This window comes from Acromyrmex echinatior, chromosome 5 (assembly GCF_024713525.1).
Source record: "Acromyrmex echinatior isolate Ae372 chromosome 5, ASM2471352v2, whole genome shotgun sequence".
Classification (NCBI taxonomy): Eukaryota; Metazoa; Arthropoda; class Insecta; order Hymenoptera; family Formicidae; genus Acromyrmex; species Acromyrmex echinatior.
In genome coordinates, this window is record NC_141856.1 from 8,556,079 (window position 1) to 8,573,288 (window position 17,210).

At 30.3% G+C, this 17,210-nt stretch overlaps 1 protein-coding gene across 5 annotated transcripts in view; it reads right to left on the reverse strand.

Annotated features, from left to right (window-relative positions):
• Nmdar2 (glutamate ionotropic receptor NMDA type subunit 2) overlaps positions 1–17,210 on the reverse strand; it is a 183,172-nt gene continuing 165,962 nt past the window's right edge. The window contains exons 9-19 of one of the 5 annotated variants that reach the window (XM_087406182.1): positions 11,601–11,748; positions 10,597–10,780; positions 10,180–10,289; positions 9,416–9,528; positions 7,890–8,174; positions 7,170–7,351; positions 6,775–7,010; positions 5,205–5,398; positions 2,842–2,958; positions 1,504–1,605; positions 1–872 (exon numbers count right to left, since the gene is read on the reverse strand). In XM_087406182.1, the coding sequence (XP_087262308.1) occupies positions 815–872; positions 1,504–1,605; positions 2,842–2,958; positions 5,205–5,398; positions 6,775–7,010; positions 7,170–7,351; positions 7,890–8,174; positions 9,416–9,528; positions 10,180–10,289; positions 10,597–10,780; positions 11,601–11,748 (1,729 nt within the window). In that variant the 3' untranslated portion in view covers positions 1–814. Of the gene's footprint in view, positions 873–1,503; positions 1,606–2,841; positions 2,959–5,204; positions 5,399–6,774; positions 7,011–7,097; positions 7,352–7,889; positions 8,175–9,415; positions 9,529–10,149; positions 10,290–10,596; positions 10,781–11,600; positions 11,749–17,210 lie in introns of those variants that run through there. The other 4 variants (XM_087406179.1, XM_087406184.1, XM_087406183.1 and 1 more) reach the window with 4 other exon arrangements.

Here is a 17,210-nt window from a genome sequence, read left to right on the forward strand (position 1 = left end):
AAAAAATGACAAAGCAGTCAATGGAACTAATTGCGTAAATAAAATAGTCGCATTGCAAAGTATTTTTAAAAAATTAAATGTTTTACTTTATTTTTATAAAATTACTAATCATTTTTCAGAATGTTTAATAGATCATCTAATACATTATGAGTCATGTCCAAACGATTTTAGGCACCGGTTGAAATTTTGAAATAAATCTTTGCACCTACGTGAACATGAAGCAGTTAGCTTCAATGTCGACGACGTGGCCTGTCGATCGTGTTGTTAAAAATAAATCTCTCGTAGAGAGACTGAAATCCTGCTCGATTATTGAGCATTCGTCCGAGCGTTATAAAGATTCAGTAATTTTTTGAAACATTTTCTCACAACAATCACTATTGTTATGTGAACGCAAAGTTGCAAATTGTCATGCAAATGCATTCCTTCCAATGTTTCAAAGGACACAAAAGATGCATCTTTTAAAAGTATAACGCGAGTGTTGGTAACAAATGCACTTCTTTGAGTCACAAAATATCTTCGATTGGTGTCTTCTTGGTCTGGTTGACTCTCAATCATTGATAGGCACTGACGACGTTCCTCCTCTCGTTGTTTCACCGCGCACGCGACGACATTTCCGAGGATCGATATCAGCGGATCAGCGTCTTCGTCCGAACGAAAGGTTGATGTGGGTGGAGCTCGTTGTTCGAAGCAGGAGCAACAGGATGCGATTTTTTATTTAAATCGCATTGTTTCTGGAGTCTTCAGAGGCCTCTCTGTTCGTCCCATACGCTTCCAGCGTTGCGTGATTGGGCGACTGAAGCCGATCCTCTTAAGATCACAGAACTGTCTCCATTTCGGCGATTTCCGTCCTAGTCACATCATCATCCGGAATCCTATGACAAACAATCACTTATTTTTACAAAATACGAAATATTTTCGAATGATATACCTAAGTAAATAGTTGCAGAAATTAACAAATGCAACTTCAAAAAGATAAAAATTTTGACATAAAATAACTATAACGAATGAAAATCATTGTGCTTATTGTGCTTGTTACAGTAATATACACATTATTATAATATTATAACATGTCACAATATTATAATATATTAATTAAGATATTAATATGAAATGTTAATGAACACATTCTGTTACATTAATATAATAGAATTATGTTATAATTTACAGGATAATGTTATTTACATACAAATATATGTTATTTCAAAATAAATAAGAATCAAATACTTCCAACAATTACAATTTATGTAAATACATAAATACGAATTTTGAAGTTTGCTAGATTTTATACATATATAATGTAGTTTACATCATTTAATAAAATTAAATTAATAATAAAGTATCTGTATTCAAGTGATAATTACATAATAATAATAATTAAAAGACACAATTAAAGAAATTTATTTTGTAAAATTTCTCATACAATATATTTTATTTAAGGTAAATAATGTCGCATTTTAACAATTAGTCTCTCCGATCCAACGCCGCATAATTCCTCGCCTTTACCTGTAAATCTCCGTGGGTAGGAACGTCTCGGCGTATTCCGTACTGACCACATGGTTTCTACTCATGTCCCTCGGACGGGCAACCTCGACGGCATCGATATACCTGAATATAAATGATCGAGGATTATGTTATCGCCATCGTAATACCATGGAAGTTGCCTCCTACACGTAAACTTTATCATGCTGTCCGTCTTTCTCATCTTCGCCCCCGGTCACGGCACTTTCTCAATATTCCCACACCCCGAATTAATTTTCGCTTCGCGTTGTCTCGCTGTCGCCGTCGGACATTATAGGTAATTAATCGATTAACCACCGCAAACTACCATGGGTAATTACCTATAATGTACACACTGTTGGCACCGATACGCCTAAATTATCTAGCTATTTCCTTTTGGAATTCGCATGCCATGCTCTCGAGCACATTAAAGTAAAAAAAAAAAAAGATATCCGTGATAATAAGAACGACACGAAAGTGTATGAGCGAGAAATATTTATGTATGCGTAACTTATGCAAACGATCTACCAATCTACAGAAAACTGAGAGAAGCGAAAAGCGGCTCTACCCCTAATCTCTACATCCCTCTTATTCTACTTATTGATCTCTCTAAACGAGACGCCCGCCGTCGTCGATCCGCGTGATGCTCGGCGTCTCTTTCTCTCTTCTTTCGCCGCACATTTTTTTTCTTCATTACAGAAAAGTGAAGTTAAGGGGAATGGAGGTCGCGCGAGCTTACGAAACAACAGAGCCTCGCGGGATCGCGCGAGTCGTGGCAAAATTTTTTTGATCGGTGGAACGATCTTTTGCTACACCATGTGAGATCGATTACAGTGACGTAGGAACTGCTGTTGAATTCAAAGTGTAAGTGCCAATTGTGTCGTGGGATCAGAATGTAATTATGAAATAGTTTTAATTTTTTAACGCTCAAAGTGAAAAGGGCTTTTATAAAAGGGATTTGCAACAGCTCTTCTATAATGCTACGCATTAGTGTCTCGATTACGGTTACACGCTGTAGAATAATTCTGATCAATTTTTAAAATAGTAGTAATTCATAAGCAACTGATGATAGCTATTTGAATAGCATTGAAATGTTTTGGATTGTGTTAAATGTTGTTGTGTTTAATGTTGTTAATTATAACAAATGATAAAGATATAAGATGAATCAGAGTAGCATCGCTAGTAGGACTTTCTTTACCAAGTAATTCGTTATGAAAAATTAAATTATTTCAGCAGAGAGAATTTTATTGAAGAATATATTAACGAAAGAATATTTTAATGATTAGATACCTAGTTCCTGCATCACTGAACGTTCTTACGTGTAGTTTGGCATTGGGGACTTACGAATCGAAGTATGGCGGTAGCGGATGTGGAGCTTCCACCGCCAATGGCTCCGGTTGTGTATGGCGGTCCGAACTTTGGAAGCACCCTCGCCACCAGCCCAGACTTCTGGATTTCCTCCTTTAAAAAAGCCGACGTGGATATGTTCCAGGCTTCCTTCACACCATCGAACCACCAATTATCGCTTAACATGATCCAAATAAACCATTTTCCGTTCACTCGAAACGACACCCCAGGACACCCCATATAACACTCCACTCTCGTGGAGGTTTCTTTTCTTTTATTTTTCAAACACGAGGATATGAATGGATTCGCTTCTCACGAAACAAGAATAAAATTATCTACACAGTGAGCATATGAGGCCGCAAACGGATAATAGAGAAGAAATCAGGTGCGAGTGCTCATATTCGATATTAAATTACGTAAGTAAGCATAAAAATATGTACATGATATATATATATATTATATATATATATATATATATATATATATATATATATATATATATGTTACCGAAACTAAATAGAGGTATCAAAGCGAGCATTTTCAATGGAACTTTCCTTTCCATATTACATTTTTCCTAAGTTACAAAAAATGGAAATTTAATCTTGTAGTGTTTGAAATAAATATAGAATCCTTATATAATATATAAATGCAATTTATCAAAAAATTTCACCAATAATATCGTTTTTCAAAAATTTATTTTTGAAGACATATATTCAAATTAAGATTATTTTGAAATACCAAAAAAAAAAAAGAATATTTGGCATTTATTATTAATCTTAATATTTTAAAAATATTAAGATTAATAATAAATGCCATTTAATATTACATTTAATACATTTTAATGTACGATTTTTAATATGAAGTTGTAATATTTCGGAGAAAGTGCTTGTCAGTAATAAAGAGAGGAGATGAAGAAAAGAAGAAAATGCGATGGGATTTCTGCGATATTAAAAGACGTCGACACATTGAACGTCCCATCGAAAACGCACGTTTCGCTTTATTATAGATAGATGCATGCTGTGCGAACAAGATTCCAAGTGACGTTAGAAAGTAGGTTACTACTTAAGCTCGGTCTGGAAATTATTTGAGCTGTGCTACTCGTACAACAATAATTTCCGTAATAAATTAAATTGTAACATGAAAATTTGCATACAGAACCGAGCATAAGTTTGTTCAAGATATTAGAACAAAGACAGGTATAAGAATAAATGTGCAACTGCATGCGTAGACTTTTATCACGGGTCCACTTCCGCTTTACGAAGTAATTTCCGGGAGAGCAAAGAGAGCGTGAAAAGAAGAGATTGAAGAGAATGAAGAGACTCAAAAGAAAGCTTTCTAGAACAAAGAGTCCAGTTTTGGAAATGGAAAATAAGCGACAGCACTCTGCGAAAAGTATTTTTCGTGAAAGCGTAATCTAGAGAAAAAAAAAATGAAGAATGCGTAATGTTGATCAGTGGATTAAACATTTTGTTTTCTGCCACGAAAACATTTTTTACTTGATTATAAATAATGTCAATTAATCTTTCAATGTCAATGTTAAATTCAATTTCACGACGTATTGATTGTTGCTAAGTCAAACATTTTGATATAATTGTATATCAAAATAGTTTTTTAGTAACAAGTGTTTTTTATTTTTTTAACCCCTTTAAATTTTTTTACGAGCGTTGTATTTTTATTTGAGGTGTAATAGTTAAATTTACAATATTTTCAAATATACACTGAAAAAAACAAGCGCGTTTAAAATAAACTAATTAAATTTTTGTTGAACATTGTGTTGAAATTGAATAGAATGTTATTGCAGCTAGATATATATTATGCAATATTGATTTACTTTTATTTTCGTCCCGTGCAACACGCGCTAAAAAAATTACCATATTTTCAAAAAAATCGTTTACTAAAATTAAAAAATTTTCGATATCAATAACTCGTAACATTAAATTTTTATTTTCTCGTCGTACACAAGCGTGATATTTCGATTTAGGAAAACCCGGCATTAAAAGATTAACTATATAACAAAAATACCTCATTTGTCATATAGACTTCTGATATCAAGGCGATTTATTCTAAAAAATTTGCGAGCTCTCGCTATTTTAATAGAAAAAAATAAAATTAATCAAACGGAAAACTTATGATCGAATTGCTTATGAGTACGATTCCTCATCCGATATTAAGCGATCGAGTTCGAAGATAATCGAATAGCATGGCTGATCAGAAGAGCAAGCCTCCGTCTTCGCAAGCCGTGCGATTCAACTTGATCAATCCGGCTCTTCGCTCGATCGCATTGCAAATACCCAGTGTAGTCGAGTACTTTCGTAGTTTGATACGGAATTAAATGGTATTAGGAGAAGGACGGAGCGTACTTGGTCTGAGTTGGCTTTATTCCATGGGCCTCAAGATCCTTCTCAAGCTGTCGTATCCTGATCTTAGCCATGTCAAGTTCATGCTTGACCTTCCATAAGTGGGTGTCGCAGATCGGATCCTTGCATCTATGATGCCTTAAGATATCTTGCGCTTCGTACACTGCACCACGGAAAGTCAAGGATTTTCCCACGCTCTTTAAATAAAACATTTTACATACTATTATCCTTCTTCAAGTTTTCAATGTTAAGCGAAATATCTATAAAAATAGATATTATCGAACGAAACAAAAATGTATTATATATACAAGAATTTGTCGATATTTGCAAAGGAAATTAAAAGTATTTTTTTGACGTTAAGGGTGTTTTATACATATTTTCAAAATAATAATAAAATGAAAAAAATACAGAATATTTTAAATCATGTTTAAAAATAATACAACAAATTTGGTGAACAAAAGAACAATTAGTACTTGACACATACAAATTAATAATATATATAATAAAATGATGTACTTTGTCAGTTATAGTAATAAATGTTGAGAGGCCATTAATAAAAAAAGAGAGAAAAAACATAGGAAGGTGATAATCCATATCGTAATACAATAGAATACATTAGTTATTAATTGAAGCAAATTTGCAAGAGTGAACATCTGACTTCACGGTCACTTTCTAAAGTATTACTTTCTTATTATTTTGATTTTCGATATAACGATGATTGACTCGCACTACACAAAATGAAGAATACGTATTTTAGAATTATAACGAGTTTTGTAATATTATATATATTTGTTTTATAGCGATGTTTGAATAAGTTTACCACAATCGAGAATGACTCGAGCGGAGTTAAAATGTTTTTGTCCTTTGTTATTATTACTGAATTTTATGATCTAAATTAAAGTTCTTTTGCTACTAAAAATATTGGCTCTTTCTGCCCTTTTTTTGCCTATATTGTTTAATAACAAATAAAATAAATAAACTGCAAAATGTGTTATTAAACAAAAATATAATCTTAGTCACACAACTTTTATATGTATATATTAGGTGTTGGAATTAATTCGTAGCGTTTTTTAATGAAAGAATGTTATTTATTTCACATGAGCATTAAAAAATACATTAATGAAAGTACTTCCCATCACTTGTAAAACGCTACGAATTAATTCCAACACCTAATAGTTTATTTGAAGAACAAATATTAAACATATATTTAAATTTAATTTTCTTGCAAGGATTGTATGTCTAATACATTCTTAAAGTACTGTTATATGTGCCATTTAATTCTATTACCAATTTATTATTATTGTCAATACATTTTAAACATTTTATATTATATTTTGTTCTTAATGCTAATAGATTGTTATCAATTAAATTATTTTATTCAAAAGTATATAATATCTATTGTGAATTCATAAAAAGTTGATTTAGATTATTAGTAGCACGATTTAAGAAATGTTATTAATATTTAAACATCTGTCGCCTTCTGTAGGTGGTTTTAAAGTTAAGAATGACCTACTTCCAGAAGTAGCACAGGAAATTAAGAGATTTTCGCAATATTAAAATCCAAAATGCTTACCAGGCTGAAAATAGCACATGTGCCACCGTCGTCGCTTTTTGCCAGATGTTGTCTGATGTATTTGAAATACAGGTGTTCCAAAAGTAAAAAGACTGCCGCCAAAAGAATACCCATCATCAGTAACAGAAATGCGCTCAAGAATTGCTCCAATGCTAGCGGATCGCTACTCTTTTGTACTTCCTTCCCAGGTTTGCACGTCCCAGTCATCCAGTATCTTCTCAACCGCTCCAGATCTCCTAGAATTAACGGAATGACATAAATACAAAGAATAATCACGAAGTAATCCGTCAAGTGAAATTTACGGATCCATATATTTTACACACACAGAAGGATCTTTTAGATGTGAAAGTATTCTTCGGGATGCTTAAAAAGATTTGGAGCACATGCAAAAGTACCGTTATCTCTATAGTCCAACAGCTGCTTGTTGAACATTTGTAAGTACTTTGAGTTCCTGGAGAACGCCAGACCATATCCCGTCATAGCATACCATGATCCGACCGTTAGCAATCGACAATCCTCATCCTGAGCGACCAAATAATCCAAAACTGTGCCGTCATAAATGAACGCATCCATATCTCTGCAGAAGTTATAATAGGAATCTCTGTATCTCATTATATCCTCATAAGGACATTTTAAATTTATATATGTCAAGAGGAACCTTTTTCTAATTTATATATATAAATATTTATATAATACAGAATTCAATAGAATATCTCACTTTAGACACAGAAATAATTAAATTTCTATTTCTTTAATCAGTTTCAAACTAATATATTTTTTTATGATTTTTTATTATTACCAATTATATTTATTAGAATCTGTATATAATATAAACATATATGAATGGATCAAATAAAATATTTTATTTCAGTTATAAATTCTTTTGCAATTTTTATATAAAACCTGCCAAATAAGAATATACAAATCTAAAAATTTATTTTTTTTAATAGATATCTATACACAAATTGTTTACATAAAAGAGAAATTTTTTTATCACAATATAAATTTACTACACTTCTATATTATTTTAAAATAATTTTATTTTTAATGTTTTATTTTTTGCTTTGATTTTCCCGATAAATAAATTTAGAAAAATATTACAAAAATATATTTACCCAGTAATGACAGCTTCGATACCATCTGCAACGCTGCTTTTATTGAAAGCCCTCATGTAGGAGTGCATCTCCTTGAAATATTTTGCAAGCGTACTGTCTGTGTGACTCCATGGTATCGTGCCGAATTTGAACATGGGTTTGTGAGAAAAGGGCTTAGCGAGCCTGTGATCATCCACACCGCTGAATTCATGAAACTCTTCCCGCGTGATCATGAAGGCAGCCAAATTGGCAGTGTAAATGGCGAGGAAGACCACGGCAAATAATGCCCAGACATTCGTCATAAATCTGAATAGATAGTACGTTGATATTTTTTATAAATTATGTTTTTTGACTTAAACATGTTGTAAATTTTTAATCCAAATAACAATTATATGTATAACTGTTTGATTGTTTGATACAGTAAAACAAATTAGGATCCATAAACGAGCAAATTAAGTTAAATAAATAATTAACGTATATTTGAATTCAGCGTATAAAATAAAATTGTATACAAAAAATTATTAAAACGTTTCGCAGAGTCTTCATTTACAAATTAAACAAAAAAAATTATCCTACTATTCTAATCGTAGACATAAAAGTCGATGGAATACAATGTCAAGATATTGGCACATTCGCAAAAAGTAACGTTAAGATGTTAAAATAACTAAATCCTCATTTAACGGCGAGAATCACATTAAGTCCATTAAAATGAAATCAATGGTGTAAAATAATAGTCATGGTATGAACTATTTGACATATAACTGTCTGCCAGTGATAATTGGCTATCACTCTCGTTGAAATCTTAGACCCTCGTCACTGAATTCAAATATACGATAATTGTACATTTAACATATAATATTTAAGATCTTAATTTGCTCGTTTATTGATAATTTGTTTAATTCAAATATTTTGCAATTTTTATAAAAATTAATAAAATTATATTACACAGAAATGTAATAAAACATTTATTAATTGATATTTTAATATTAATATTTTTTATCATTATATAGAATTCTCTAATTACATTATTATATTATACAATATATGTATTATTAGTTTCAATCAGTAAAATAAATATCCAAAAAAATCGACAATTTTCTTCTAAAAAACGTTTAATTTTATTAAACTTTTAGCTTTCCTTTTCCATTTATATTTATTAATTTTTGTATATTTGATCAAAGTTGTTTCAAAATTATATTGTTTTATTATTCAAAAAAATTCAATAAATTAACTTAAATTAATATGATTTATAAAATTGGTGCTGTATTAACAAAATATATAATTTACATCAAATAAATCTTTTTAGATTTGAGTCAATATATGCTTGACAATTTATAATAAAAGTGGAGTAATTTATATTTTAAAACGGTAGTCGGCAAGTAAATGTTTGTCTAGGAACATTTATACACAGCGACCGATGTCGAATGGTTAAGCGAAGTACTAAGTGTACCGGAAGACTAATTTGTCGCTCGAGTTCTATCTCGGGTCGGTAATTAAAATTCGTTGGGAAAACGACATTCTTGGGGAAAAGGATCCTTTTCACTGACCTAGCTGTAAATCCTCTGGGAGAGTCGATATGGACGGCAGCCTGAAATAACACGGCCCAGACCAGCCAGTACGTACGACAGAAAGAAAATCGATGGTTCGTCGATGGATTATTCTGCAGAAAGGGAAAGATCTGTATCACTGACATAAAAAAACATTGTGCAATAACAGCAGTAACATGAGCAAAAAAACTTGAAATTGCTCATGTGCATGTTATAAGAAATATAGTACATCGTTATTACATCTTTTCCAATTGAAAATTTAATTTAATGATTATGATTATGAGAACATCGATACGCAGTGGCTTTTATAAAATTGTGCAAGATACATGCAAAATAATCATACGTAATGCTGAAAAAAGTAATGAATTACGTAATTATATAAGAACATCAGGTAATGATAAAAAATACACATAAAAAATATACACGAAGTAGTAAATTTCTGTAAAAAAATTTTATTAATTATACAAAATTATATGAATATATACATATGTATATATATATATATATATATATATATATATATATATATAAAATAGCCGCAAATTAGAAGTCATTATATAATATTGATTTAGGAATGTATTCTTTCTATTTTCGACTACAAACACTGAAGCATGCGTTAGAATTAATTAATTATTCTAGTTATGACATCACAATATTTGTGCGTTGAAAGATAAAGGTGCAAACGAAGAGAAAATATATACACGTAGTTAATAAAAAGCGAAATAAAAAAATACCAGTTTTTGCGCAGCGCCTGAAGGGTTTACCTTCATGTCGAACCCAGAGGGTGATGCCCACTCGAAGAGCAGTATCATTATCGTTGCGGCATGTATGGCAACAATGCCTACTAGCATCCATGAAGCCGTATCGAACGGTTCTAAAAATGCATTATTAGATGCTAAAGCAAATTCTATTTTGGATTATACCGACATTCATCATATATTTTCGTGTGGTGATGATTCGTGCGAAATTACTGCTTTTGTAAATATTCCCTTAATTTATACAGTAATATTAATATTTCGAAATACACAGTAGCATGCTTCCGTAAATATTTTACTTAATTTATGTAACAATGTTTATTTATGATAAAGTAACATATATTTTTTAGACATATATATATTATCAATTTGTAAACATGTTTATAAATATCGTTCGCAAAGTGGTTTTTATAATGCAATTCTCACCTAAAAACGCAGTGGGAGATATTATGCCTGTTCTTTTTGCTACAACAATGGCAATACCAGTTTCCATGTAAGGTACAGTGAAATCGACTACCGCTTCTCTTTCTGAATTGATCATCAACGAAGTCATCACCATATCGGTCTTTCGGTTGACGAGATCAGCTATAAGCCCATTCCACTTCCCATTCTGTATACAATAGTTAATAAATCGTGATATTTATTAGATATGACAAAAAGTCAATTATTCTTCGCGAAATTGTTTTTATCGAATAACAGAGTTCATTTTATTTAATGTTCGTTGATTTATAAATGTGAAAATATATGACGGAGTAATAAAACACTGAAAATAATTTCGCATGCTATGCAAGATTGAAACGAATATTTCTTATTATTTTAGCGCAATAATTGTAATTTAATATACATCTCGTGAGAGAAAAACATAAAATGATGATGATTCGATAACGTAATTAAAACGCTCGATAAACGAAAAATTATTTGTTTTGGACCATTTAAGCAATCGCTGAAGCGTAAATATATAGTATATGTTGCATCGTCGGAAGTAACTTTTGTGCAGCGGAAATTAAACGCGTCGAAAGCTCATTCATGCGTTCATTTCGTAATAATCATCAATAGGGTCAACACACATGCAGAAAATTACTATCGTCAGATGATTCGATTTTCAAATTACACAGTCCTACATCGAGAGTTACAACAATAGAGTACAATTTTTTTTTCTCTCCTTTTATATTCGAGAAATTTATCAGAGGTGTAAGACTAAAAGCGATCAGTCATGCCCTTAAAGCCGCATTACATTTTGTTCGCGATGTAGGTGTCTGCTGCAGACATGAAAGGACAGAAAATTTTAAACGTCCAAAAGGAAGAAATAAGCACACCGTTGCGGCTGCGGTAAATGCTCCGCGGGAATTTTCTCGTTGCATTACAAGACACATTTATCTTTCGTACGACGTAAGTAAGCAGCACCTTTCATGAATTTTGTTCAGGCTCACCTCCAAAGTACCCCACTTGCCATCCTCCACTCTTATGAGCTCGAAAGTAAAACCAATTTCTTCGGAAAATTTCTGCAGCAGATCGATGCAAAATCCGCTGCAGCACTGATAAAAGCTCCCATTCCTATGTGCCGATTGAATATCTACTCTGGAACACAAAACGGGAGCTCGTAAACGGCAATATCTGTATCAGATATGAGATCGATGTATTTTATATTTGCGTGTACAACTTGGAAAGGAAATACAATAAAATAAAAGAGTTATACAATAAAAAATAAAAGATTCTAGAATTTTTTTAAAGAATTTTTTTGACCTTATACAACTTGCGTACATATAATTTATTGCAAACCGTTTAATATAGAATATAATTTCTACTAATAATTGCAAAAAGATAAATAAAAAAATTTAATTTATTTATAAAAATATTAATAAAGAAAACTAAATAAAACTGAACTAAGATATTAATTTATAAAATTAATATTATATATATATATATATATATTATATATATTTGCAGATAAAAATTTTTACAAAATAAAATTAATAATTGTAATAAATAAAGATGAAAATAAAAATTAATAAAAAAATTAAAAACCTACATAATCTATTATATTGTTTTTCTCAAACACGATATACATAAAATAATAGACATAAAATAATAAACAAAGATATTGGATATTTTATTAGAAGTACTCTTTCTTATTTATTGAAAGGAACAAGCGAATAAATTATTATGAAAATATAAAGTGATGAAGAACCAAATATTTCATCAATGTAAAGAATATAATTATTAAAAAGTCAAAAAATTTCAAAATCCTATTTTTACATAAAAAAACATAATATTAATCTAAAAAACTGAAATGATCAATAATGACCGCTTAGTACTTCAACGATAAAGCAACATTTCGTTGTTTCTCTGCTAAAAAATTTCTATTATATTATTTACATAATAAGGCAAAATTTTTTTAAGCAGTAAACTGTTATATAAAAAATAAAATAATGCATATATTCAAATTGCAGTTGCGTTTTTAGAAAAGTTATCACCTTAATGACACATTTTTTGAAAGTTTTTCATTTAAGTGTTCTGACTTTTTACTTCAAGAATTTTTCCATTCTTTTAGGCGATCTTGGTTAATTCTTTATCCCAGTATAAGCAAGTGCAATTAAATTCACCACAACTGTGCCATTCGGGTCAGATGTCGTTGAAGCAAGAACTGACAACCATTGTTGGCCGCCTTTTGAGAAAATCGCTCCTCAAAATGAAGCCCTTTCATGCATCTGACATATACAACTAACAAGATTCACTCTAAGAGTAACATTAAATTCTTTTGTGTATAAAAGTCTAAGACATGATTAATACTGATACACCAAAGGCGTAATATCATTAAAATGAATAAGGTATAAAGGATAGTAAAAAAACGGAAGACAATCACATGTAAATGGATTAGGTAAATGGATTTCGGTGGCTTCTTAAACAGAAAAATTATTAAATATTTAAAGTAATAATCCTTTGACAAATTTTTTTCCTTAAAATAATTTTTTAAAATTTCCTTAAAGCAATTTTTTCAAATTTATCAATTTTACTTTTAAAATTTGAAAATAAAAAGAGATAAGGAAAATGATATGCTACTATAACAATAACAATTGATCAAGGAAAACTAAAAGTAAGAAAAGTAAAATAACATTATTAGAAAGTCACGAAAACTCCACGTATTGGAAAGTTTGATGAAATATATCGATTATCATTAGCAACTTGACGTACAATAAATACAATTTTATTATATTTATGGCGACTGTGTTCATGATAAAATGGAGTTAAGTATATTAATTAAATTATATAACAGAATAGCGATTTCAAAAGTTGAGTATAAATCTATTTTCCTTTATTATAAAATTATCAATCGTAGAGTTTCTGTTTATATAGACTTCTCTTATATAGACCGTGCGTATTGCAACTCTCCTTGGATTATAATCAAACTGATTGATGTCGTAGAAATTCTATATACTGTTTGAAGGGAATATTAAATATAGATTGCTTTTCATCCTGGGTGTTTCAAAAACACAAACTTTATGTTTAGCATAAAAAATCCATAAGCTCTAATTTCAACATAAATCGAACATTTAACACAAGTACATTAACGAGAGATATTGATTCTCCAATAGTATAAAATTGCTTAAATTGGTATCTAGTAATAATTGTTTCAAAATTGTACCAATGTACTTTATTTATGATCAAATGAATGTGACCGATTCCATCGAAGCGTTACTTCAAATTGCCGATTAAAAGTTTGCTGACATCGCTTTACAGACGCTGCGCTCCATTTAGCATCTATTTGTGTCCAATAGAGAAACAAATGTTTTTCCTGTTATGGCAAAATATTAGAGATTAAATCTGTCTAAAAATTTGAGACGTTTAAATAACATGCATATAATTTTATCAACATAAATAATAGAATTTGACAATCTTGTGAACGAAGAAATTTCAATGGAATTTAGGAAAAAATACCACGTACATTTAAATTGGGCTCGTAACAAATTTTGTTTTTTTCGCAACTTTAATTTCAAAAATTAATAGAGTAACTGTTCCTATTAATGTGCCTTTTAGCCAATTTGCTTATTACTGAATTAATTATTAAATATTGTAGCTATAATTTTATTTGCTTGCAATCAATATCGGTTTTTCAACTACTTCTTTTTCTTATATTATTTCTTTAATCTAAAAAATGTTAATACTTTATAATGCTTTTAACAAAAATAGAAAATATGTTTTTGTCCGTATTAATGAGTTTTCTAAGCGACGATAGCCCTATTAATCTGACTCATTTTAACATATAGTTACTAAAACAGATAATAAATTTCAGCTAATTGTTCATATTAATATTACATAAATTATTATTTCAATTATATTTATTTCAAAATACTCATAACATAATGTTCTCAGCTGCAATACAGGGCACATTAATAGGGACAAAATAAAATCTTGCGGTACGTATTATTAGATTCACATAAATTCCTCATATCCTTCGAAAAATATTTAAAATATTTTAATATTCAAAAAATAAAATATTATCTTCGGTATCGTATGCATTAATAATTTAATTTAACAAAAAAAATATTTTTTTTATTTATTTGTGCTAGTTTTCTTTATGACTGATCGAAATACAAAAGCACACTAACAGGGACAGTTACCCTAATTATCATTTGGTGTGTTCAACGTTTAATAATGATCTATTGATTTACAATGATGTTTTTTTTAAAAAACGCGCTTTCAGGAAAAACATGCAAAAAAGAGAAACAAAATATGAAAACGCTGAATGATAGATATAAGTTTTTATAACGATATATTCAGTTTTGCATTGTTTACGGTGTCGATTACGGCACATTTTTGTCGATGTGCTGACATGTATGCGACGAAAATATCGAATTCCAATACCCACACTGAATAAAATTCGGTATTGTACGCTGTCACGTCATGTCCTTTGTATCATGTTTCCGATTTCGAAGGATGCATACAACAATATATGTGTGCGTTTGTAATATTTTTACATGATTTGTGAAAAAGGGATCGTCTGTATATTATAAAAAAGATAATCATTACGTCATTCAGGACCCTGTCTATCTTTTGCAGAATATAACATAACCGGATATATATTATATATATTATATTAAGGCTCCTGAGTAGTGTCATCACAACCATATATGATAAAAGACACATGAAGTGTTTTTATGCATAGCTTATTTTCATTTACACGTGCCTTTTATTACTTTTTACGATTATTTACCGACTGTCAGGGAGAATATGCACAGTTTTCGTCCATTTTTACAAATAATTTGAAGCAATCTCATCATTTTGTTTTATTCAAATTGTCTTTATTTATAAATGGCACGTAATAAAAATTAACGTATTATTTCTTGCTTTTGATGTCATGATTCAATATAGCTGTGGTGACTACTCAGGAGCTTTAAGATATACATATATCTACAATTGTTATACTTTAGCAGCAGCATAAAAATATTAAACTTACTAAAGTTGTGTGTGTGGTGCGCGCGCGCACTTCTTTTTGTTTCAAGTAGAAATATTTGTCAAGGGAAAGTGAGCGTGAAGATGAAGAGCCGCACGAGCAGTAAAACAGATATAAGGCAAATATGTTTCGCGATAAGACAGGACGTGAGGTCCCAATGGAAGTATATGCCGGAATCAACGGTGATAAAATCGAATACATATTCGCAGGTCAGCCTGCAAGCAACGATGCCCAGAAAAGTACCATAGTGGAGGCACCATAATAAAATGTGCCGCACTGACATTTATTGCCACTCTCTCTGCAATGGCACACGACGCGTAAAAGGTGCTCACAATTTCGAGGAAGTGCGCAGCCTGCTGTTACTATTGCTGTTGAGAAACGTAGCGTCGCATTAAAAATGAGAAGTTCACGCCCGTAATGTCTTCAACTTTTCAGTTTTAGTCGCGTTTCGGTAATGCGTTGGATAAGCAGTAGGAACTTTAATGTTATTCTTCGGAGTCGACATTTTCGCAAGACTTTGTAATACGTTCAGTATGACGAGCGTTCTACGATAGTTTATTATATGCTACAAGTTTTCATAAATTAATTTTATGCGGTATATTACGTTGTTTATTACTTAAGAAGTTGAAGATTTAGTTTTGTTATATTTATAATGTAATTAAGGCCACGTTCTGATATACACTACCAATACTAAAAATCTATAGTATATACGTAACACGTAAATTATAGAGTTTCAATACTAGTATATATCGAAATACGGCCTAAATAGACAATTCACTTAAAGATTAAACATCTTGCGCTTTATTTTTTAGAAATAATTTCAGATACTTTATTAAAAAACAAAAATAAACATTCTATAATTAACGTGAAATATGAAATTTTTGTATATTTGTAATAAGAATTTCTCAAGTTTTACTTTTTGAGGTATTTAGTTAATTTATTTTTTTAATTTCATTATAATTTCAAATTAAACATAATATGCGAATAACAAATTGTTTATATAAAAATATTCGAAATTATGCATGCCGAAACAAGGTAGTTCTACTAGCATAAATTACTTCTAAGTTCCTAACACCAGGATCGATAAAGCTATTCATACCAAACTTTCTTATTGTTTTGATGTCGAATAGTGACGTTAATGTATCTACTTTAAAAGACATGTGCAACTTGTAATTTATGAAAACATTATATAATTCACATACTTCATCATATATTACATAAATGCAACTTATATCTTTTCATCAAGATGACAGCGAAACTAAACACCTGCAAGGGACGGAAATGAGCTTCCTTCCCTAAGATTCTTGGAAATTATATTAATATTACGTAACTTTGAAATTTCATATATGGGCTGTCGTTGCTAGCTGAATAACGTTTTCTAAAGATTAAACACTTAGACATCTCTATGTTCACTATTGCAACAAATAAATTTGCATATTGCGAGAAAAAATCTTGCGCACATTGCTCAAGATTTTTGATAAGGTAATATAAATTTATCCTTAAAATTTCTTTAATAATAATTGAATTTATTATTGTGTAAATATAAATTCAAATATGGTCTTAATATAATATTTTTTGTTTTTATTTC